The sequence below is a fragment of the Furipterus horrens genome, unplaced genomic scaffold (genome assembly GCF_987537825.1).
Source record: "Furipterus horrens unplaced genomic scaffold, mFurHor1.1.pri manual_scaffold_4, whole genome shotgun sequence".
In the NCBI taxonomy this organism is placed as follows: Eukaryota; Metazoa; Chordata; class Mammalia; order Chiroptera; family Furipteridae; genus Furipterus; species Furipterus horrens.
Genome location: NW_028327174.1, coordinates 168,282,199 through 168,305,219, shown reverse-complemented (window position 1 = coordinate 168,305,219; position 23,021 = coordinate 168,282,199). Strand labels below are relative to the sequence as shown.

The following is a 23,021-nucleotide window of genomic DNA, read 5'->3' as shown; positions in this document are numbered from 1 at the left end:
TTCTTTCATATCTCCTATATTACTCTTTCCTTTTCATACTTCATATTTTTCTTTTTTTTTTTTTTTTTTTTGGTGACTTTCTATTCCTTATTTTCATGTTTCTCTTCTCATAATCATTTTTCTTTCCTTTGGTCTGCTCATATTATTATTATTTTTCTTTTACTATTCTATTTCTCATTCCATTTTTATTATTTGCTCTATTGTCATTGATTTTGCTGTTGGGGACTTTTTTTTTTTTTTGCCTATTTTGGTCCTGGTTTTTGTGTTGTTCTGTTTTATTTGGTCAGCACCTGTAAAACAGCATACAAGATGGGTGGGGTTGAGTCTTGCAGTCAGCCAACTGGAGGGGAGATCCCACACACAAACATGCAAAAAACAGTTGGGACCCAAATACAGCAGGAGAGCCCACTTAACCTACAAAAGGAACATTCCTAGAGCATCCAGCTTAGAAGACAAGAAGACTGACTGCACCACTGGGTCTCAAAGAACTCCTTCCACATAAAGCCACCCCACAAAGACAGGGAGTCAAAGCAGAAGCTGTCTAATACATAGAAACAAACAAAAAGCCATCTAAAATGGGGAGACAGAGAAACAATCCCAAAATGAAAGAAAAGGAGTAATCTCTAGAAAAAGCGAAATGAAATCAAGACAAGCAATTTACCAGACATCTGAAGTGAAGAATACATTAGAAGGAATTAAAAGCAGATTAGATGAAGCAGAAGATGGAATCACAATTTGGAAGACAAGGTAGAAATAAACACCCTTCAGAGCAATAGAAAGAAAAATGATTTTAAAAGAATGAGGATGGTTTAAGAGACCTTAGAGACAATATGAAATGTAACAATATCCTCATAGGGATACCAGAAAGAGAAGGAAGTGAGCATGGGATAGAAAACCTATTTGAAGAAATAATGACAAATCATACCTAACCTGGTGAAGGAAAAAGTCACTCAAGTTCAGAAAGCATAGAGAGTCACAATCAAGATGAACCCAAAAAGATGCCCACATGATAATAAAAATGTGAAAGTTTAAAGATGCAAGAGAGAATCTTCAATGCAGCAAGAAAGAAGGAAACAGTTACCCAACCTACAAGATCCTCAGCTGATTTCGCAACAGAAACACTTCAGGCCAGGATTGGCGTGATGTATTCAAAGTGATGAAAAGCAGATTCTGCAACCAAGACAATTCTACCCAGTAAGGCTTGCATTCAAAATGGAAGGAGAAATAAAGAGTTTCCCAGACCAAAAACTAAAAAATAAAAAAAAGCTAAAGGAGTTCATTAACACCAAGCCAGCATTGCAAGTTATGTTAAAGGGACTGCTTTAAGAAGAGGAATAAAGAGAGAGGGAACATAGGTATAAAGGAATAAAATGGCAATGAGTAATAACCTTAAATGTAAATGGATTAAATGCCCCAATCAAATGACATAGGGTAGCTGAATGGCTAAGAAAACACTGCCCATATATTTGTTGTCTTCAAGAGATCCACTTCAGAACAAAAGGTTTACACAGGCTGCAGGTGAAGGGATGGAAAAAAAATGTTCCATGCAAATAGAAATTAATAAAGCTGGGGTAGCAGTACTTACATAGGACAAAATAAACTTCATAACAAAGGCCATAACATGAGACAAAGAAGTTCACTACATAATAATAAAGGGATTAATCTGACAAGAAGATAAAACCCTTATAAACATGCACCCAATATAGGAGCACCTAATATAGAAAGCAAATCTTGATAGACATAAAGGAAGAGATCAATAGCAATACAGTCATTAATAGGTGATTTTAATATGCCACTGTCACCAATAGATCGATCTTGCAGAGAAAATCAACCAGAGCGACCTTAAGTGATACACTAGATCACATGGATTTAATCGATATTTAAAGATCATTTTCTCCAGAGCAGCAGAATATACATTCTTCTCAAGTGCACGTGGATCATTCACAACCGTAGATCACATGGTAGGACACAAAATAAGTCTCAACAAATACAAGAAAATTGAAGTTGTATCATTTTCTTGGATTCTAATGACTTGAAACTAGAAATTAACCTCAGTAGGAAAACTCAAAAACATTCAGATACATGGAGGCTAAATAACATTATTAAATAATAAATGGGTCATCAATGAGATAAGGAAGAAATTAAGAAGTACCTGGAAACAAATGAGAATGAACACCCAAGCCTATTGGACACAGCAAAAGCAGTCCTGAGAGGGAAGTTTATAGCATTACGAGCCTACCTCAAGAAGATAGAAAAATCTCATAAATAAGCTAACGGTACACCTAAAAGAACTATAAGAATACAACAAACAGCCCAGAGTGAGTAGAAGGAAGGAAATAATCGAGATTAGAGCAGAAATAAATGGCTTAGAGACTAAAAAAAATTTTTTTTTTAAATTAAAAAATAAAAAGATGGGCCCTGGCTGCTGTGGCTCAGTGGGTTGAGCGTCGGCTTGTGACCCAGTGTCGCTGGTTCGATTCCCAGTCAGGGCACATGACTAGGTTGCACATCAGGTCCCCAGTTGGGGGCACGTGAGAGGCAACCACACAATGATGTGTCCCCCCCCCCATATAAATAAATAAATAAATAAAGTTGTAAAAAATAAAAAGATGAATGAATTCAGGAGCTGGTTCTTTAAAAAGATAAATAAAATTGACGAACCTTTAACCAGACTCGAAAAAAAGAGAGGGCCCAAATAATAAAATAAGAAATGAAAGAGAAGTAACAACTGATACACAGAAATACGAAGAATTATAAGAAAATACTATGAACAACTTATGCCAAGAAATTGGGCAACTTGGGTGGAATGGATAAATTTCTAGAAACATAATTTTCCAAAACTGAATCAGGATCCAAAACTGAATAAGGAAGAAGCAGAAAATCTGAGTAGATTGACAACAACTAATGAAATTGAAGCAGTAATCAAAAAACTCCCCCCAAACAAAAGTCCTGGACCAGATGGCCTCAAAAGTGAATTTTACCAGTTATTCAAAGAAAAACTAACACCTGTGCTCAAACTATTCCAAAAAGATTCAAGAAGAGGGAAGACTTTTAAGCTTTTTTTTTCTACAGGCCAATATTACTGGTGAACATAGATGCTAAAATCCTAAACAAAATATTGGCAAACTGGATCCAACAATACATCAAAAAGATCATACACTGTGATCAAGTGGGATTTACCCTGGGGATGTTGGTGCTGTATTTGCAAATCCATAAATGAGATACATCACATAAACAAAATGAAAGATAAAAATCACATGATTGTATCAATAGATTCAGAAAAAGCATTTGATAAAATCCAGGACCCATTTATGGTACGGTATTCCCTCACTTATTGCAAGTATTAACGTTCCAGACCTCCCTTGCAAAGTAGGAACCTTACATTTATTCTACACTCTTAAACCTACGAAACTTTAACAACATACATATACAGTACCGCAAAAATCCCGTGATATAGTGAAAAAGCCGCGATAAATAATTAAATATAATATTTTTTAAAATCCCGCAATACAGTGAGGCCGTGATAAGTGAACTGTGATATAGTGAGGGACTGCTGTATATGATAGCAATTCTCAGCAAAATGGGAATAGAGAGGGATCATACCTCAACATAATAAAGGCCATATATGATAAACCTACAGCCAACATCATACTGAGTGGGCAAAATCTAAAAGTGTTTTCCTTAAGATCAGGAACAAGACAGGGATGTCCACTTTCACCACTCTTATTCAACATAGTACTGGGAGTTCTAGCCACAGCATTCAAGTTGGAAGGAGGAAATAAAACTCATCATTCCCAGATGACATGATACTGTACATGAAAAACCCTATAGTCTCTACTGGAAGAATACTAGACCTAATAAATGAGTTCAGCAAAGTAGCAGGATACAAAATAAGTACTCAGAAGTTGATGGCATTTTAATGTTTTTTAAAGATTATATTTATTTATTTTTAGAGGGAAGGGAAAGGAGGGAAAGAAACATTGATGTGTGAGAGAAACATCAGTTAGCTGCCTCTTACATCCTCCCAACTGGGGACTGGGCCTGCAACCCAGGCTTGTGCCCTGACTGGGAATCAAACTGGCAACCTTTTGGTTTGGGGGACAGCGCCCAGCTCACTGAACACACCAGTCAGGGCACAATGGCATTTTTATACACCAAAAATGAACTATCAGGGAAACTTAAGAAAACAATCCCATTTACTTATGCACCAACAACAAAAATAAGATATCTAGAATAAATTTAACCAGGTAGGTAAAAGTCCTGTACTCCGAAAACTATAGGACACTGAAGGAAGAAATTGAGGAAGATACAAATAATGGACGCAAATACTGTGTTCATAGATTGAAAGAATTAACATCATTAAAATGTCCATACTACTCAAAGCAATCTAGAGATTTAATACAATTCCTATTAAAATACCAATGGCATATTTCACAGATCTTGAACAAATACTCCAAAAATTTAATGGAACCAAAAAGACCACAAATAGCCTCCACTATCTTGAGAAGAACAAAGTTGGAGGGATCATAATACCTGATGTTAAATTATACAAGGCCACTGCAATTACAGTCTGGTACTGTTTTAAGAACAGATGTATAGATCAGTGTAACAGAATAGAGAGCCCAGAAATAAACCCATGTCTTTACGGTCAGTTAATATTAGACAGAGGAGGCAAGAGAATACAATGGATTAAAGACATTCTCTTTGATAAATAGTGTTGGGAGAACTGGACTAGTCCTTGCAGGAAAATGAAACTAGAACCATCAACTGACACCAAACACCAGAATAAATCCAAAGTGGATATAAGTCGTGATACTATAAGAATTCTAGAGGAAAACATAGGTAGTAAAATTTCAGGTACTTCGCATAACTTTTTGCTGACATATCTCTTAGGGCAAGGGAAACGAAAAAATAAATGGTGCTACATGAAATTAAAACGCTTCTATACAGCTAAAGAAATCGGCATCAAAATGAAAAGGGAACCCACTGTATGGGAGAACCTATTTGCCAATGATACATCAGACAGGGATTTAGTCTCCAAAACATATAAAAAACTCATGACTAATCTCCAGGAAGGTAATCTGGTTAAAAAAAGGGCAAAGGACCTGAATAGACACTTCCAAGGAGGACATACACATGGCCCAAAGACATATGAAAAGACGCTCAATATCAGTAGCCATCAGAGATGCAAATTAAAATCACAAAGAGATTGTTACCTTACACCTGCCAAAATGTCTGTCATTAATAAATCAACAAGTGCTGGCCAGGATGTGGAGTAAAGGGAACCCTAGTGCACTGTTGGTGGGAATGCAGACTGGTGCAGCCACTGGAAGACAGTATGGAGTTTCCTGGAAAAATTCGAAGTGGAACTGCCTTTTGACCACGTTTGGGAATGTATCCCAAGATTCCCGAAACACCAATTTTAAAGAATATATGCACCCCTGTGTTCATAGCGGCATTGTTTACAACAGCCAAGATTTGGAAACAGCCTATGTACCCATCAGTAGATGAATGGATTAAAAAAGCTATGGTACATCTACACAACGGAATACTATGCAGTGAAAAAAGGAAGGGATTCTTACCTTTTGCGACAGCTTTGTTGGAACTGGAGACTGTAGTGCTAAGTGAAATAAGCTAGTCAATGAAAGATAACGTGATCTCATAAGTGGAGTCTGAGGAACAAAATAATGACCAAAATGGTAAGAGGGGAGGGGAGAGGTGGGAACTTGTTGAAAAAAGGTAAAGGGATTAGTCAAAGAACATACATGCATGACCTATGGACATGGGCAAATATGTGGGGATTGACTGGGGGAGTGGGGAGGCAGGCTGGCTGGAGGGGGCAGAAATTGGGACAACCGTAATAGCACAAACAATATTAAAAAACATTCTACTCAGCATTAAATAAATAAATGTTACGTTAGCCTTCTATTTGGGAGTGGTTCTAATACCTAAGATGTTTGACATTGGTTGTTTAAAATGTAAAATTAAATTGGTAGTCAGATTATACAGTTTCCCTTTGTACAGTACTAGGAATATATGTCCCCTATCACCGTTTCTCACATAATATTTTCCAACTTTCACCATTAAGTGCTATTGATACACATACTTGAGTTGTCTTAGGTATCCATCAGAACCAAGACTTCCTTGGGGTTGGAGGATCCTAGTGTCAGTGATAATAATTTCCAACAGCACTGTAATTCTGTAAGAGAAAGGGATCTTTTACTAGTCTGGTAGGACTTTGATTTGTCTTTTAGGTTCTTGGATTCATTTCCAGTGTGTGTTGTGGAGGATGGGCTTCCCACACAATTACCAAAGCAGGGTGTCTGAGAATTCAACTCAGTTCTGACATTATCTGGAAGTAGCATAGGATTTCACAAGCTAAGGGTTCAGTACTACAAGACAACCTCCACCCCCCTATCTCCTTACCCCTACCACACACACACACACCAGTCAAAAGTGCAATTTTTTTACCTGTATTTCTGACTTGCAAAGTTCCAGTGACACCTGCCCCGCAACCCCAGTTCCATTTATTTGCTTAGAGAGGCTCACAGAATTCAGAAATACTTGACTTACTATATCACCTGTTTGTTATAAAAGGATATAACTTAGGAATAGGCAGATAAAAGAGATGCATAGGAGCCTCCATGCCCTTTCCAAGTGCACTGCTCTTCCAGTGCTTCGAAATGTAGACCAACCAAGAAGTTCTCATCCATTCCTTTGTTTTTCTGTGAAGGCTTCATTAAGGCGTTGTTGATGAAATCATTGGCCACTAACAATTGATGAACCTCTGTAGCTCCTCTCCTCTGTCCCCTCTCAAGGTGGTGGGTTTGGGGAGTGGGGGCCACTGAAAGTTCCAACCCTCCAATCACTTGTTGGTTCCACTGGCAACCAGCTCCCATCCTTAGATGGGGTCCAAGGGTCCCATCATTAACATTAAAAAAAGATACCTTTGTTACTTTCATCACTTAGGAAATTCCAAGGGTTTTTGTAGCTATGAGCCAGAAACTGGGGATGAAGATCAAATATATATGAAAATTATATTTTGGTCCTCTGAATGAGCAAATTGTATTTTTTATAAATCACAATATCACAATTTGGTTTCTTGAAGTTGTGTTGTGAGGATTGAATGAGACCCAAGCACAGTTCAGTTAGTAATGGGGTAAGCATATATTCATTTTTTATATAATCCAAAATACACCAATTTATACTATTACCAATATGTGGGTTTCATTTGCTTCATATCCTCTGCAAACAGGGTCAAAATCTTTTAAATTGAACCATTCAGCAGGTGTGTCACTAATTCTAATTTGAAGTTACCTATTAATTACGATGAGCACCCTTTCCCATGTTCATTGACCATTTACATTTCATTTATGTTCCTTTTCCAACCTCTTGACATTTTAAAATTAGGTTGTGACTTGCTGATTTGTAGGCTTTCTGTATGAAATCTGGTTGAACTCTGTTGGTTAGTGGTGTCGTAGTTATTTTTTCTCTGTTGCTTATCTTTTTACTCTGTTAATGGTATTTAGTTTATTCTGCCTCTATGGTTAGATATTTTTTGTCCCACTTAAGAACTTTTTCCAGTTGAACTAACACTTTAATTGATTTATCTTTTTGTTATTCTTTAATTGAATGTGGTCAGAGTACATACTCGGTGTGATTTTAACTTTTTGAAATATGTTGACTTGCTTTATGATTTAATTTTGTAAATGTACTTAAAAAGAATTGTTGGGTGCAGTGTTCTGTACATACCAGTTAGGTTGTTTTGTTAAGTTGTTCACGTCTTTTATATCCTAACAATTTTTGCCTGTTTAATCTGTCAGTTACTGAGGTAAATGTGTTAAACTCTCTCTTACTGAATTCAGAATTTGTTTTCTCTGTAGTTGTATTTATTTTTTGTTTTATATGTTTTGAAGCTGTATTATGATACATTCAAAATTTTATCTTTTGTAAGTTGAACACTTAATGTTGAAATGTCCTAGTTGCTTTTATATTAACACATTGCATACGGGTGGCGAGAATTCTAGTCATTTTTAAAAGGCATTTAAATACCCCGTGTTAAGCATGAAATTGACTTTAAATCCAGTCTGGCATTCTTTGTCTCTTTAACATATAGTTTGTTATGTAATCACTGATACATTTGTTTTACATTTACCGGTATACTATTTGATTTCTATTCTGTGCTGCTTTTCTTTTTTTTTTTTTGAACTTTTTTTTTTTTTTTTTAAATTCTCATCCGATGACATGCTTATTGATTTTAGAGAGAGAGGAGAGAAACACATCAGTGTGAGAGAAAAACATCAATCGGTTGCCTCACCTAAAGTGCCCCTTCTGGAGACCAAACCTGCAACCTAGGCATGTGCCCTGACCGGGTATCGATTTGGCGACCGTTTGGTTACGGACGATGCTCCAACCAACTGAACAACACTGGCCTGGCTGAACTATTTTGTTACTCCAGTTCATCCCCTTATTAAGTTAGTAGATGTACTGTATTTCTGGTTTTGCGGTAGATGTATTCCTTCTTAATTGTGGAGGGAGATGGAGCCGATGGAGCCTGTCAGTCTAGGTCTCCATCTTGGCCAGAAGTCAAGTTAATTATCCCTTTAATACAGGGTGGGGCAAAGTGGGTTTACAGTTGTGAGTATGTGAAAGTTTATTTTTGCATTATTTATTGCATAATTTTCCATATGAATGGCTGTAAACCTACTTGTGCCCGCACCCTGTATTTGTTAGGTTTGTAATGCCTTCTGTTGTTCATGATATTGTTAATTTATGTTTTCTGTTTTTCTCTTGGTCAACCTGGGTCGAGATTTATCAGTTCTAAAAGATTTTTCTCTGATTTTTCTGTTTTTATATTGTTGATTTCTGCTCTTATTATTAATTTGTTTGGCTTTCATGTTTTCTTTTTTTAGTTCCTAAAGTTTGAAGTTTAGATCACTGATTTGTGACCTTTCTCTTTAATAAAAACAAGCCTTTACTGCTATAAATTTCCTAGGCATTGCTTTAGCTGCATCACACAAATTTTGAATATTGTAGATTTGTTTTTGTTCTGAAAATATTTTCTAATTTTTCAAGACTTCCTCTTAGAGCCATGAATTATTTTAAAAGTAGTTGTTTAACTTAGGGACTTTCTAGGTTACTTTTTATTACTGATATCAAGTGTAATTCCCTTATTGCCAGTGAATACTAATGTATATATGATTATAGGTAGTTTAAATTTCTAAGTTTTATGACCCAGTTTATAGTCTGTTATGGTAAATGTGTTCCATGTATGCTTAAAAAAGCTTTATTTTCTTCTACAGGATTCCTCTTCTTTTTCCCCCTTTGTAATTTGTTTATTGAAGACACTTTTTATTGCTTTTGTATAGATGTGACTTAATATGTTTCTTTATTGTCTACATTAAAAACATTGTTGTTGCCCTGGCTGGTGTGGCTCAGTGGACTGAGTGCTGGCTTGTGAGCTGGGGGGTCGCTGGTTTGATTCCCAGTCACAGCACGAGCCTGGGTTGCAGGCAGGGTGCCCAGTTGGGGGCATGTGAGAGGTAGCCATACATTGTTGTTTCTCTCCCTCTCTTTCTCCCTCCCTTTCCCTCTCTCTGAAAATAAGTAAATAAAATTATTAAAAAAACAAAACAAAACAAAACAAAAAAAACAACAGAAACCACAAATTGTTAGACCTTGGCCAGATAGTGGGTCTTAAGTTTAGTGTGTGTCAGAATGACTTGTGAGGCTTGTTAAACCATAGATTGCTGGGCCTCATCCCCAGAGTTTCTGATTTGGTAGGTTTAGGGTGGGGACTGAGACTGCGTTTCTACCAGGTTAACCCAGTAATGGTGAATGTTAATCATCTAGGGACAGCGTTTTGAGAAGTACAGCTTTAGGATAAAGTTTCTCAACCTTGTCATTATTAATATTTTGAGTTGAGTAATTCTTTGTTGTTGAGGCTGTCCTGTGCATTGTAGGATATTTAGCAGCATCTTGGGTCTGTACCCACCAGATGTCAGTGGTTCTCACTCCTTTTGTGACAATGAGAAGTGTCTTCAGACATTGCTAAATGCTCCCCACCTCCATTGGGAGCCACTGCTCTAGGATGACTAATTGGGGAAAACTCTTATGTCCGTATCTTTTCAAGTTCTTTTTTATTAGTCTCCTTGGGACACTATATATTATAATTTCCTATCTGGGTGTTGGAAGGCCCACCCGCCAGATTTCTGCTTGGCATAGGGTAGAGTGAGAAAGGCTCAGCATCTGGTATGTCTGTGTTTATGTCTGTTTCTGTTACTTTCTTCTGCTTGCAATGTGCTTGGTGTGTTCTTTAGTCCAGAGATCCTTTCTTACCTTTCCAGAGAGAAAGAAAAAATTTTCTAACCTTTTTGTTGGGTTTGTGGAGGGGTGGTTGCTTGCTTAGTATGCAGTGAGGACATTTTTGCTTCCTAGACTTTTCAAATAATCCTTATTTTAGTTAGGCACTTCTCATTCCTTTACCCTCGCCTCTGATGGTACCAGTACTGAGTCTTATGGGAATTACACAGATTTTGGGGCTTGAACTAGCTTTTAATTTTCTTCATTGCCAGTTTAGGATTCAGTTCATTTGGGTCTGCTAACTTTATTGACCATCTGTCTATTTTATGTCCTGCTTCAAAATTTTGTTCCAGTTGAGACCAAAAGTTCTTAATTTGTTTTATAGTCTGAGTTTCTGCCTTAAATTTTTTTTTTTTTTGCAAATCATATGTCTGTAAGAAGCTTGTATCAAGACTATATAAAAGTTTTTACAATTCAGTAGTGCACACAAATAACCCAGTTAAAACAATGGGCAAAAGATTTGAATAAACAGTTCTCCAAAGAAGATATACAAGTAAGCACGTAGAAGATACTTAGTATTTTCAACTATCAGGGGACTGCAAATCAAAACCACTTGGATGGTTCTAATAAAAATGTCAAGTAATAACAAGGATTGGTGATGATGTGCAGAGATTAGAGCCCTTATACACTACTAATGGAAATGTGTAATGGTATAGCCACTTAGGGTAACACTCTGGTGGTTCTTGAAATGGTTAGACCAAGGGGTATCATATGACCCAGTAATTCCACATCTGTGTATATACCCAAATGAAAACATTTGTCTACACAAAAACTTGTAAATGAATGTTTATAGCAGCATTATTTATAATAGCCCAAAAGTCTAAAAAACCCAAATGTCCATCAACGGATGAATGCATAAATAAAATCTTACATATCCATACAATAGAATATTATTTAGCCATAAAAAGTAATGGCGTATTGACACGTACTACAATGTTGATGAACCTTAAAAATATTAGGCTAAGCGAAAGAAGCCGGTCACATGATTACAATTATGTGAAATGACCAGAATAGGCAAATTTATAGAGACAAAGTAGATTAGTAGTGTCTCATGGCTTGGAGTGATGAGGGGAAAGGAAAGTGATAGCTAATAGATCCTGGCTTCTTTTTGAGAAGATGAAAATGTTTTAAAATTGCTGGTTGATGGTTGCATACATTGTGCATATACCAAAAATCATTGAATTATACACCCAAAATGTGCGAATAGTATGGTATATAAGTTATGTCTCCATAAAGCTAGAAAAAAAGAACAACTTTTACTGTTGTTTTAGTTGGGATTTGAAACGATATGAGTAGATAATATGTCTCAATCTAGCATCTTACCTTCAAATCCTAAAATATGCTAAAATGCTACATAATTGTATGATAGAAAGTTAAGTCACTTATTTTGGAATGACGTGAGGGATATCAAGGATTCTGGAAAGGATTTTTTTGGCTAATTTTAAGAAACACAAATCTAGATTACCCTCATTTTACATAAGAATTAAAATATAATTAATCAGGACACATTGGTCCTTGAAGTCAACCTAGGTTTGAATCCTACAAGTAGTGTATTACTTGTGTCACTATGAGAAAAGAGGGACATATTGAACCTGTCTTATCTGAGATAGGATTAAAAACCATCTGCCTCACAGAGTTACTGAGAATTAAGAGAGCTGACATACTGCTCTTTATTGACACCACCTGTGTACCCGATACTTGCATTTTACACACATTCTCATTCAAGTTTTACAAAACCATGTGTTCTGCTTTGCATTACATTATTATTTCTAATCGCTACCAAAGGGAGAAATGAGATATCTAATAATAGAATGGTTAAATTGTGGATTGACCTATCTCTCTATATAGAATATTATGCAAATAGTTTTCTACAAAGGTTTTTATAGTTACTTGGAAGTTGCTTATCTTAGATAAAAGGATTATATATCGTAATCTCAAATAAAGGAAGGGAAGTTCAGTTGGAAAAGCTCCAAATTACTCACTGGAGAATAATTTAACATGATTTTAAAAAGAAAGGCTTAGCTGCTTCCATTTAGTGTTGTTAACTTGATGGAAAATTTTTTTCATACACAAAGGTAAAGTGTGATGAACTTTCATGCATCTCTCATTTTCAACAATGATTGACATATGGCCTATCTTGTTTTGTTTATATTCCTCTAACACCTCCCCCTCCCTGCCCCTGCAAGATTTTATAAAAATCTCATCACTTAATGTACTATGACAACCAAAAATATCCCCTTATATTTTCAAAACACCCTCTTGATGATAGTGTCATTATCTGTGGAGACCCACTTCTGTAGGGCATGGGGTAGAATGGTTTAAAAGTGATTCTTTCCTGAAATTGGACTGGTTCCTTGAAGTAGTCTGTTAATGGAGATTCTTCAGCCCACTCTGGGGTTTCCTGATTTGGACAGTGGAGTAAAGCCTAAGCATACGAGCAATTTTTGATAAGGCTTAGGAGAGACACTGATATAGCATAAAATAAATACGCTTTTCTTTGTAGTATGATCTTTTCTCCTGTCTGGTTTTGCATGTTATTCTCCGAAGCTTTTCTTCAGATTTTCTTGGCTACTTCTAATCTTCCTTCAGTTTTCACTGGAAACGTTTTCTCTTAACTGTCTTTTGTTCTTCCTCTATACTTTGTGATTTACTTCACTGCCTTTCATTGGACTGTTCTCCTTCAGGGAAAGTTTTTGCTTAATATTTTTGCATCTGCATAATACTGCTTGCTAATAAATGTTGAATGAAAGAGATGAGGAGGAAAGTCAGTGTGATAGGATAATAGGCCAAGAATATATATTCAGCAGTATACTTAATATTGGTGCCAGCATACAGTGTGTGTGTGTATATATGCAAACACATATGCATACACACTAAATATATATATATATATATATATATATATATATATAAAGGAGTAGGGCTGGAGATAGAAGTCTGAGAAATAGCTTATTGTAGACTTGGTAAGAGCCTTATGTGTGCCTTGAACTCCACTTAGTACTACTGATAAAAAAAGAATAAGGACATTGCAAAGAAATAAATTATGCCTTAGCAGAAGATGGAATATTGGATATGTACACCTATAATAAAATCTTTGCAATAAGATGAGTGAGGTGGTAATTCCCATTTCCCCAGTAAGATCAAGACATTGACACAGAAAAGATGCGCCTTTATATTGTTTGAATTGTTGCAATGTCTGTAGAAAGGCCCTCTTTGAAGTACAGTAGTCCCTCTATATTGTGGTTCACTTATCGCAGCCTCACTGTATTGTGGGATTTTGTAAAATATTATATTTAATTATTTATTGCAGATTTTTTGCTATATCACGGGATTTTGTGGTACTGTATACATATGTTGTTAAAGTTATGTAGGTTTAAGAGGGTAGACTATGTTTAAGAACATAAGTAGTGTTTGTAAAAGTGTGGAAAAGGTTAATAAGGGAGTGGGAAAGATTAATAAGGGACTGGGAATTGTTTATAAGTGTGTGGGAAGGGTTTATAAAGCCTTAAAATATATATAAACACTAAAATAAATGTAAGGTTCCTACTTCGTGGATTTTCATCTATCTCGGGGGTGTCTAGAACATAATACCCACAATAAGTGAGGGAATACTGTATTGCGTTGGCCAAAAAGTACATTTAGTTTTTTCCATAAAATAAAAGACACAATTTTCATTTTCACCAATCACTTTATTGATTTGGATATCTTGAGTATGGGTGCTATCTCCTGCATGGTAGAACGTTGATTGTTCTCAGTTGTCTCGATTTGATTGCTATCAGCTTCAACTGATCTACCCAACTGTGGAGCATCATAAATGAGAAATCTCCAGCACGAAACTTTGCAAACCACTTTTGACGTGTTTGATCAGTCTCACAGCACCTTCTCCATACACCACACAAATCTATTTTTGCGTTTCAGTTGCGTTTTTACCTTTCTTGAAATAATAAAGCATATGCTGAAAATGTATATTTTCTTCCATCTTCAATATTAAAATGGCTACACAAAAATGCACCAATTTTGATGTTTTTTTTAACTGCATGCTGATATGACAGCTGTTACAATACAATCTAACAAGATTGTTTCGAACGAAGTGAAAGACAACTACGTTCTACTAGAGCCATCTTTACTAGAGCCATCTTACGGAAAAAAACCGAACTTCATGGCCAACCCAATATTTCTTCTAGAAAATAGACAATATAATGCTATGCAAATACCTGTAATGCATATTTTTATCTTATTTAGTTCAAGGAAGAAATCTCTAAACGGTTCAAATCACATATTGACCAACTTGTGTTGATATTTGCTGGAAAAATTTTAAAAGATCAAGATACTTTGAGTCAGCATGGAATTCACGATGGACTTACTGTTCACCTTGTCATCAAAACGCAAAACAGGTATGTTTTTAGAAGACAGATAGCTTTAAACCAGGAGTGAGTGCTTTAAAAATAAGTCTTGACTTTTAATAGGCTTTCTCTGTCAGCCCTGACCAGATGGCTCAGTTGGTTGGAGCGTCATTCCACACATCAAAAAGGCTGTGGGTTCAGTCCCTAGTTGGGGTGTATGTGGGAGGCAATCAATGAATGTAATTTTTCTCTTTCTCTAAAATCAATAAATGTATCCTTGGGTGAAGATATTTCTTTTAAAGGGCTTCTCTGTCATTATTATTATTTTTTTTTAAATTATGACCCTCACTTTGTTGTGGTGGTCTAGACCTGAACTTGCAGTAGCTCCAAAGTATGCCTGTATGAATTAGAATCTTCAGGGCTGGGGCCTGGAATCGGTTCTTCTCTGTCATTAATATTTAAGTGAATTAAAATTTCGCGTTAAAAAAAAGTTAATTCAGTAATGCTAATGCTTACACATTTGATACTTTAGAAGATTCATTTGTACTGAGTCATTATATCTAAATTATTTTAATTACAGAAAAAGCAATTAATACCTTTTTAGAAATGCTTTTTGTTTCAAGGAGATTTTTGGACCAAGATCAGGGGTGACACATTTTCTTGACAAACCACAAACCTGTTTAATTAAATCTAAGGCACCCTCAATATTTAAGAGGCACCTTTATGTGTCACTAAGGAAAAATACTGCCAATTAAGCTGATACATTTTCTTAAAATTTTTCTTTTGTACTTAATGAAAAAGTTCCTTTAGACTTAATTGGATATGGTATTTATCATATCACTTTTGTGCATACATGCAAAGAAAATATACATGACACATTGATTAAAGCCTTTCTTTCAGTATTTCACATTGAGTCTCCGTTTTCTGAGTCACCATTTTCTTAAAAAATCCTCACCTACAGGAGAGGAAGCAGGGTGGGAGAGAAGAGAGAGTTGACTCAGTTTATCTGTGTCCATATTCAGATACTATTTGTTTACTATAATGAAATTCACTCATTCTATTCTAATTTCTGTGCTTTTCTGTATACACAGTAACTTCATTTTAGTACCAATTAGTGGTGTCTTCTTTCTGAAGACACTTCTATGCGCTAAATACAACATGTGGTACAACAGTGTATCACTTACTCACCTGAAGTTACATGGAATGTGTGTGCAGACATGACAGCTGTTTTGTTTGTCAGCAATTGTAAAACAGCATGATTTCAAAGAAGTTAAAATTTAAAAATGTGCATCTTAACAATCAATGAAAGAAGCAGTGAGTGAGAGTCAAGAACTCTTAAGTGGTATCAGATGGAAGGGGTTTCCAATACTTTTTTTTTACTTAATATTAAGTAATAATCAGTTATTTGTGTTGATTTTTCAACCTTTTGGTGAAATGTCTTTATTTTTTACTTTTAACAATTTCAGGACTGAACAAGACTGCCTCCCTCCCGTGCCCCCCCTCCCCCCGCACCCCCAAGAACTTAGAAGGAGGTAGATAAAAAGTCGCTTATATAGTCGAGCTATTTGAGTGTGATGGGTGATTGGTTCTCTTCTGTGAGGTGACCTATTTTTCTCTACGTAATCAATATGATTGAAAGTAATGCAATATTTATGTATATTATACTTGAGGACGAGGGGCAATTGAAGTCTAATTTGGTTTTTGTAAGGCTTTACTGTGTTTCTTCGTATTGTGTTCCTAATACTTAGTTCCCTCGGGGTATTTACTTTATGAAAATTTGAGTTTGTCTGAAAACTTATACTTTATTTTGGATATCAGACTTTCAGAGGTTCTTTTAGAAATAGTTCCACTGTTCACTGCATGATTTAATTATTTTCCCTAGGCCTCAGGATCATTCATCCCAGCAAACAAATACCAATGGAAGCAATGTTACCACATCTTCAGCTCCTAGTAGTAACTCCACATCTGGTTCTGCCACTAGCAACCCTTTTGGTTTAGGTAAGTGCCTTTAGTAACTTTTACAGGGATTGGAGAAAAAAAATAAAACTCCCCTTTTCCCAGGGTAGATTGTATAAAATGACAGAATTAAACATTAAGTCACTTTAACAAAAACTTCTGTGGCTTCTGTCATTTTTGTAGGTATTAAGGAAGTAGTTGGGAATACAGAGATACTTGGATAGCTTACATTCACATTTATTAAATGGTCAGTAAGTGGCACATTTCTTTTTAATAATGAAAGAGGTAGTGTATATGTACCTGATCTGACCACCACATAATTGAATCTAAGGAAGATTAGCTAATTGTTGATCATAAGTTAAGACCCTGAATATAATTTTCTCACTTGTAAACCAAAGAGATCTGAATGCACTAGTGATTTTCTAACTGTCCTGAACACACAAAAAGGACAGGGCCTGGGAGCAAGTTGAGCGTTTTAAGGATCTCCTGTATAAGTGCAAACCACTTAAATCAGTTTTATATACTGAGGTTCTATGGTAGGTTTTGTTGGGGAAAGAAGTATTCTGAAGTTAACAATAGTTGAACTGGGTAGATATATGGCTTAGTGCTTATTTCAGTTCTTAAGTTGTATGACAAATATAGTACCTCAAAATGACATTTAAAAAAAATATGTACAGCAGAGGGTTAGGGGGACTGGGTGAAAAGGTGAAGGGATTGAGAAGTGCAGATTTGTAGTTAGAATAGTCATGGGGATGTAAAATACAGCATAGGGAATAATATAGTTAATAATGTAGTAATTGTGTATGGTGACAGGTGGATACTTGAAATAACAGGCGGAGCAATTTGTAAAGGATATGATTGTCTCACCACTATGCTGTACACCTGAAACTAATACAAAATAATACTGAATGTAAACTGCAATTGAAAAAAAATTTTTTTAATGTATAGTTTTTATGTATCAACAATCATACATACCTTTTATTCCTTCCAGAAAAAGTTTTTTAGTGACTTAGTTCTGTGCCAAGTATTTTGGAAACATTTAGGGCATAGCATGAATTCACATTTTTGTTAAAAATGTTGCCTTTTCTAAAATGATCTTAGCTGCATGAGTTTGTTTTGGTTTAGGCAGATGAGTTTTATATGGCGAAGTTATTAACACAAATAATCCAGAGAGAGTATTTAGCATTCAGATGCATGAAAGCTGTTGTTGTGGTGTAAATCTCTTTCCATTTCCTCATTTTATAGGCAAAGAAATTAAAACCTAGGGAGGCTTTTGGTTTAATTTGTCTGACATCATTCGTCTCCATCCCTTAATTTCTTGTTTTATTCCTACCCCCTTCTATCAATTAATCCATTTACTCTATAGATTCAGCTTTTCGTTTTGCTGTCTTTTCTCGTATTAAGGTCTATCCCTTGTGTAAAAGCCACAGAATCTTATTGCCACTTACTCTTTTGCTTTCCTTTTCAACATTGAAAAAGGCATTTTCTGTCTATGCCCTATTTTTTGTCCTCATCACTTGACTGAAAATTGCCCTGATAAGGTCACGGTTGACCTCTTATCTTAGTTTGCCAAACTTAGTGGACATTTGAAATTTTAAATCCATCTCTCTTAATGCTTATCAGTCTCTCCTTGAAATTTTCTTCCTTTAACTCCTGATACTGTTTTCTCTTGTCTAGTTTTCTGACCATTAAAAAAATTTTTTTTAAAGCTACAGTTTACATTTAGTATTATTTTGTTGAATTAACTTCAGTTGTACAGATGTGGCTTGCTAATCATACTTCACAAAGTGTTCTTCTTATGACCATTTTTTGGGTCTCATTTGTAGGTCTCTCTTCATCGTTCCTTATGGTATTGTTCTCCAGAGTCCTCCCTTGTCTTTCTTCTCCTCTTTTGCTCCATTTATTTTCTTTGAGTGACATTGTTCTAACTGTATATCCTGATGACTCTCAAATCTATACTTTAGTCTACATCATTTCTGAACTCCATGCCTTGTATTCAACTCTCTTTGCTATTATCTGGTATTCTCTTAAGAACTTTAGCTTATGTGTGTCTCCTTAGAAAGCAAAGGAAAATGACAGCAATGCAAACACTCACCATCTTGCCCCTCAAACCACTACCTTACCACCCCCCCCCCACACACACCAAATCATTTGAGCCATAACATCTTTTCTCTCCCACCCCATTTAATTATTGCTACTTCCTTGATACAGGTCCTCAACTTTTAAGAAAAATCTGTAATGTTTGCTCTGGGTCATTTCCACACTGTTACTATTAGAATAAGAACATCCTAAGTGACTGTTCTTTGTCTCTTGTCTACCTCTCCATCCTCATTTCTTACCACAGTTGTATTAGTTAGGATAGGCTACCCTGTGGTAATAGATAACCCCAGACTGAGTGGTTTATTACCACAAAGCTTCATTCTTGCTCCAGAGCTTTCCTTCATGCTTTTCACTGGTCAGTGAGGCCCATATCTACAGACTTCAGGGAATCAAGCTAACAGAATTCTGCCATCTTGTAGCTGTACTACTTGAAACATGGCAGATGACACAGCTAGAGTGTCAAGCTAGACCTTTTATGCTTTGGCCAGAAGTGACACTCATCATTTCTTGTAGTCCTTTGGCCATAATTAGTCACATGGGCCTGCCCAGCTGCAAAAGAAATAAAAGGCTACGTGTGGGATGTTCAATGAGCACTGCTGTCTGCCATTCTAGTCATACTGAATTTTTTGCTGTTTCAAAAATACATCAATACTTATATTTATTTCTATACTTTTTGTATATAATGGTGGTTGTGCCTAGTATTAAATCTTCTCCCAATGCTCTGCACTTCTTTTTGTCACCTTAATTCATTCTCTAAAGTCATTAAGTGCCATCTTGTGGGACAGCAGCCATCCCACTTAGTCAGATAGTACCATAATATCCTGTGACTATCCCTGTTGAAGTACTTTTTCTTGTCAGTCTTTCCCACTAGATTGAGTTCTGGGGGTAGTTCTTGTGTCTTTTCTTATCACCTTATTCCCAACATGTAGTATAGTCCCCGACATGTATAAAAAGTGGTCAGTAAGTGAGGAATGAATGCATTTGGTTGGTTATGTAGTTTTACAAAGTTAACATGTTATGATAAGCACTTACCATTCTCTTGAATCCATTGTTTCTCCATGATTTCATTGCATTGTATGTGCTGGCCTTTTCTGACTTTGATTGGCAACAGCTTTGCTCTATCCAGAGTTTATAGGTGAATTGCTAACCTTAAACTAGTCTTCTGCAAAGAGGTGGTTAGAAGTATAATCCACTGCATATTTCTCATTTCTTCCTTTCTGATGCCAGCCAATTTTCTAATTTCACATGAGTGTCCAATAGTTCAACTCTGATACTACCTACCTGGAGTTAGTGTTAGATCCTGCAAGTTAAAGGGCTCAGTCCCAAAACTGCTTCAACTTAAAGTAAGAGTTCCAAGTCCCAGACCACATCTGCTTCTGACCAAGTTTGATAATTTGCTAGAATGGCTCACAAAACTCAGGAAGACATTTTACTTATGTTTACCACTTTATTATAAAGGATACAGCTCAGAATTAGACAAATGGAAAAGAAGCACAGGGCAAGGTATAGGAGTTGGAGGAGAAGCCGAGCTTCCATGCCGTCTCTGGGCCTGTCTCCCTAATAGCATCTAGATGTCTTCAATGACCAGAGTCTCTGCTCTCTAAATCTCATTGCTCAAGAGTTTTTACAGAACTCAAACTCTAGCCACTTCTCCTGATCTTGAGTTTGGTGGCAACAAGAATTTTTCAGCTTCATTATAATCCTAGGGAACCATTGTTGAACAATATATGTCGTCTGTTGTTGAGCAAAATATCAATTATGTGGCATGTGACCGTATATTTTTGTATTTGAGATATGTAGTTGATAGTTTTATTATTTAATCCTAAATCAGAGTGAATACATTATTGGCTAATCTCAGTCATAGAAATTAAACATCTATTTATAAAAGTAATAAGACTGATTTTTGTTTTAAAATGGTTTTTTTTAATAGATTATTGATTCAGTTAATATTTTTGTGTCTTCATTTTTTTAGCACAGTCTTGTTAATAGTAAAATTTCTGACTTATTTATGTGTCCTGTTTCTCTTTATCCTCTTAGGTGGCCTTGGAGGACTTGCGGGTTTGAGTAGTTTGGGTTTGAATAGTACTAACTTTTCTGAACTACAAAGCCAGATGCAGCGGCAACTTATGTCCAATCCTGAGATGATGGTCCAGATCATGGAGAATCCCTTTGTCCAGAGCATGCTTTCAAATCCTGACCTGATGAGGCAGTTAATTATGGCCAATCCACAAATGCAGCAGTTGATACAGAGAAATCCTGAAATTAGTCATATGCTGAATAATCCAGATATTATGAGACAAGTATGTGGAATGTTCTTTTAGTCCATTTTGCCAGAATATATTTATCAGTCTTTTTATACCTAAGGAGATTGTCCTATATGTATGGCTAAGCCTGATCTTTGTTCAGTAAAACTCAGTGAAGCACTAATTTGGACTCTATGAACTTTGAATTTTCTGTTATATGTTAAAAGATCTTTGTATACAGTTATTTTGCAGATTTAAGGAACAAAGACTCCAGTTCAGGAGATGGGCATCCACTTAGAATAAAGTGCTTCTTTCTTTAATTATTTGAATGTTAGCTTGCTTTTTTGAGGCAAAATCCAATAGGAATTATTTAAAATAATTCTCTTATTGAAATATTGAAGATTGATAATTCATAGAATTAAAGAACTTTATAAAATTAGTTGTGGCAGTTAATCGCTGAAGTAGCCTTGGCTGGTATGGCTCAGTGGATTGAGCCACCAGCCTGTGAAGCAGGGCATCGCTGGTTCAATTCCCAGTCAGGGCACGTGCCTGGGCTGTGGGCCGGGTCCCCAGGCCAGTTGGGGGTGCACAAAAGGCAACCAACCGCGTGTTGATATTTCTCTCTTCTTTCTCCCCCCCTTCCCCTCTCTTTAAAAATAAATAAATATTTTTAAAAAATAGCTGAAGTAATTCATGTGTGGTTTAGTGCCTTTTTATTTATTTTTTATTTATTTAAATGGAAATCTTAGACATTGGAACTTGCCAGGAATCCAGCAATGATGCAGGAAATGATGAGAAACCAGGATCGAGCCTTGAGTAACCTGGAAAGCATTCCAGGAGGATACAATGCATTACGGCGCATGTACACAGATATTCAGGAACCAATGCTGAGTGCTGCACAAGAACAGGTAATAACACTGGCTCTGAGGCTCAGGCTAAGGGGTAGCTCCTGTTTTAACACAAATATGTGTGTGATTGAGAGCTGCCTTTATATGGAGAATGTGATTTTCATTAAAAAGTTTTATATCTGTTATTTAAAAGCTTATTTATGATTTTTGTGTCTTTTATTACAGTTTGGTGGTAATCCATTTGCTTCCTTAGTGAGCAGTACATCCTCAGGTGAAGGTAGTCAGCCTTCGCGAACAGAAAATAGAGATCCATTACCCAACCCATGGGCTCCACCGGCTCCCCAGAGTCCATCAGTTTCCAGTAGCACCACCAATGCTGTAGGGGGCACTGGTGGTAGTACTCCCAGCGGTACTGCTGGGCAGAATTCTTCTGCACCAACTTTGGGACCTGGAGTAGGAGGTATGTTCATAACAACTCACACTTCTTTGTTGTCCTCACTTATTTGAATAATAAACTTCTTAATGCTGTTATTCTTTGTGCTTTTGTTGGTGTATGACAAATAGCTTTTATGAACTCCCTTTCCATGTTGCAAGGATTTTTATAAAAATATTTGTTAAATTTTTTTTTTCTATTGATTTCAGAGAGAGGGGAAGGGAGGAAGAAAGAGAGGGGGAGAAGCATGGATGTGAGAGCAAAACATCAGTCAGTTGCCTCTTGCACATGCTCTGACCAGCCAGGGACAGAACCCACAACCCAGGCATGTGCCCTGACTAGGACTTGAACCTGTGACCTTTCGTTTTGCGGGACGATGCCCAACCAACTGAACCACTCTGGCCAGGACAAGGATTTTTTTTTTTTTTTTTAAAGCTTTAAATATGTAATGATTAGTTGTGTTAATTATAGTAGAGAAGGTTATTGAGAATTTCCAGAGGCAGTTGTGTGTTTTGGCATTCTCATATGATGGCTTGGGAAAAGTAAGTGGTTGGTTGTCTCATTTCAGTATTAGGATAACTGAAGCGCATGGAGGTTACAGCTCTCTATGTGCATATTACTAGAGCACATGTTTCCTGGCTTTAGTCTGGTTTTGTATTCTAGATCAGTAGCTTCTCAAACTTTAGTTCCGAGACCAGCACTAAACTAGCTGCATCAGAGCACCCTCCAGGTTTGT

At 36.3% G+C, this 23,021-nt stretch overlaps 1 protein-coding gene across 2 annotated transcripts in view; it reads left to right on the top strand.

The window, feature by feature from the left end:
- UBQLN1 (ubiquilin 1) overlaps positions 1-23,021 on the top strand; it is a 53,385-nt gene that overhangs the window by 13,642 nt on the left and 16,722 nt on the right. For both annotated transcript variants that reach the window (XM_090274214.1, XM_090274213.1), the window contains exons 2-6: positions 14,605-14,756; positions 16,588-16,703; positions 20,799-21,061; positions 21,754-21,912; positions 22,078-22,312. In XM_090274214.1, the coding sequence (XP_090130340.1) occupies positions 14,605-14,756; positions 16,588-16,703; positions 20,799-21,061; positions 21,754-21,912; positions 22,078-22,312 (925 nt within the window). The remainder of the gene's footprint in view (positions 1-14,604; positions 14,757-16,587; positions 16,704-20,798; positions 21,062-21,753; positions 21,913-22,077; positions 22,313-23,021) is intronic.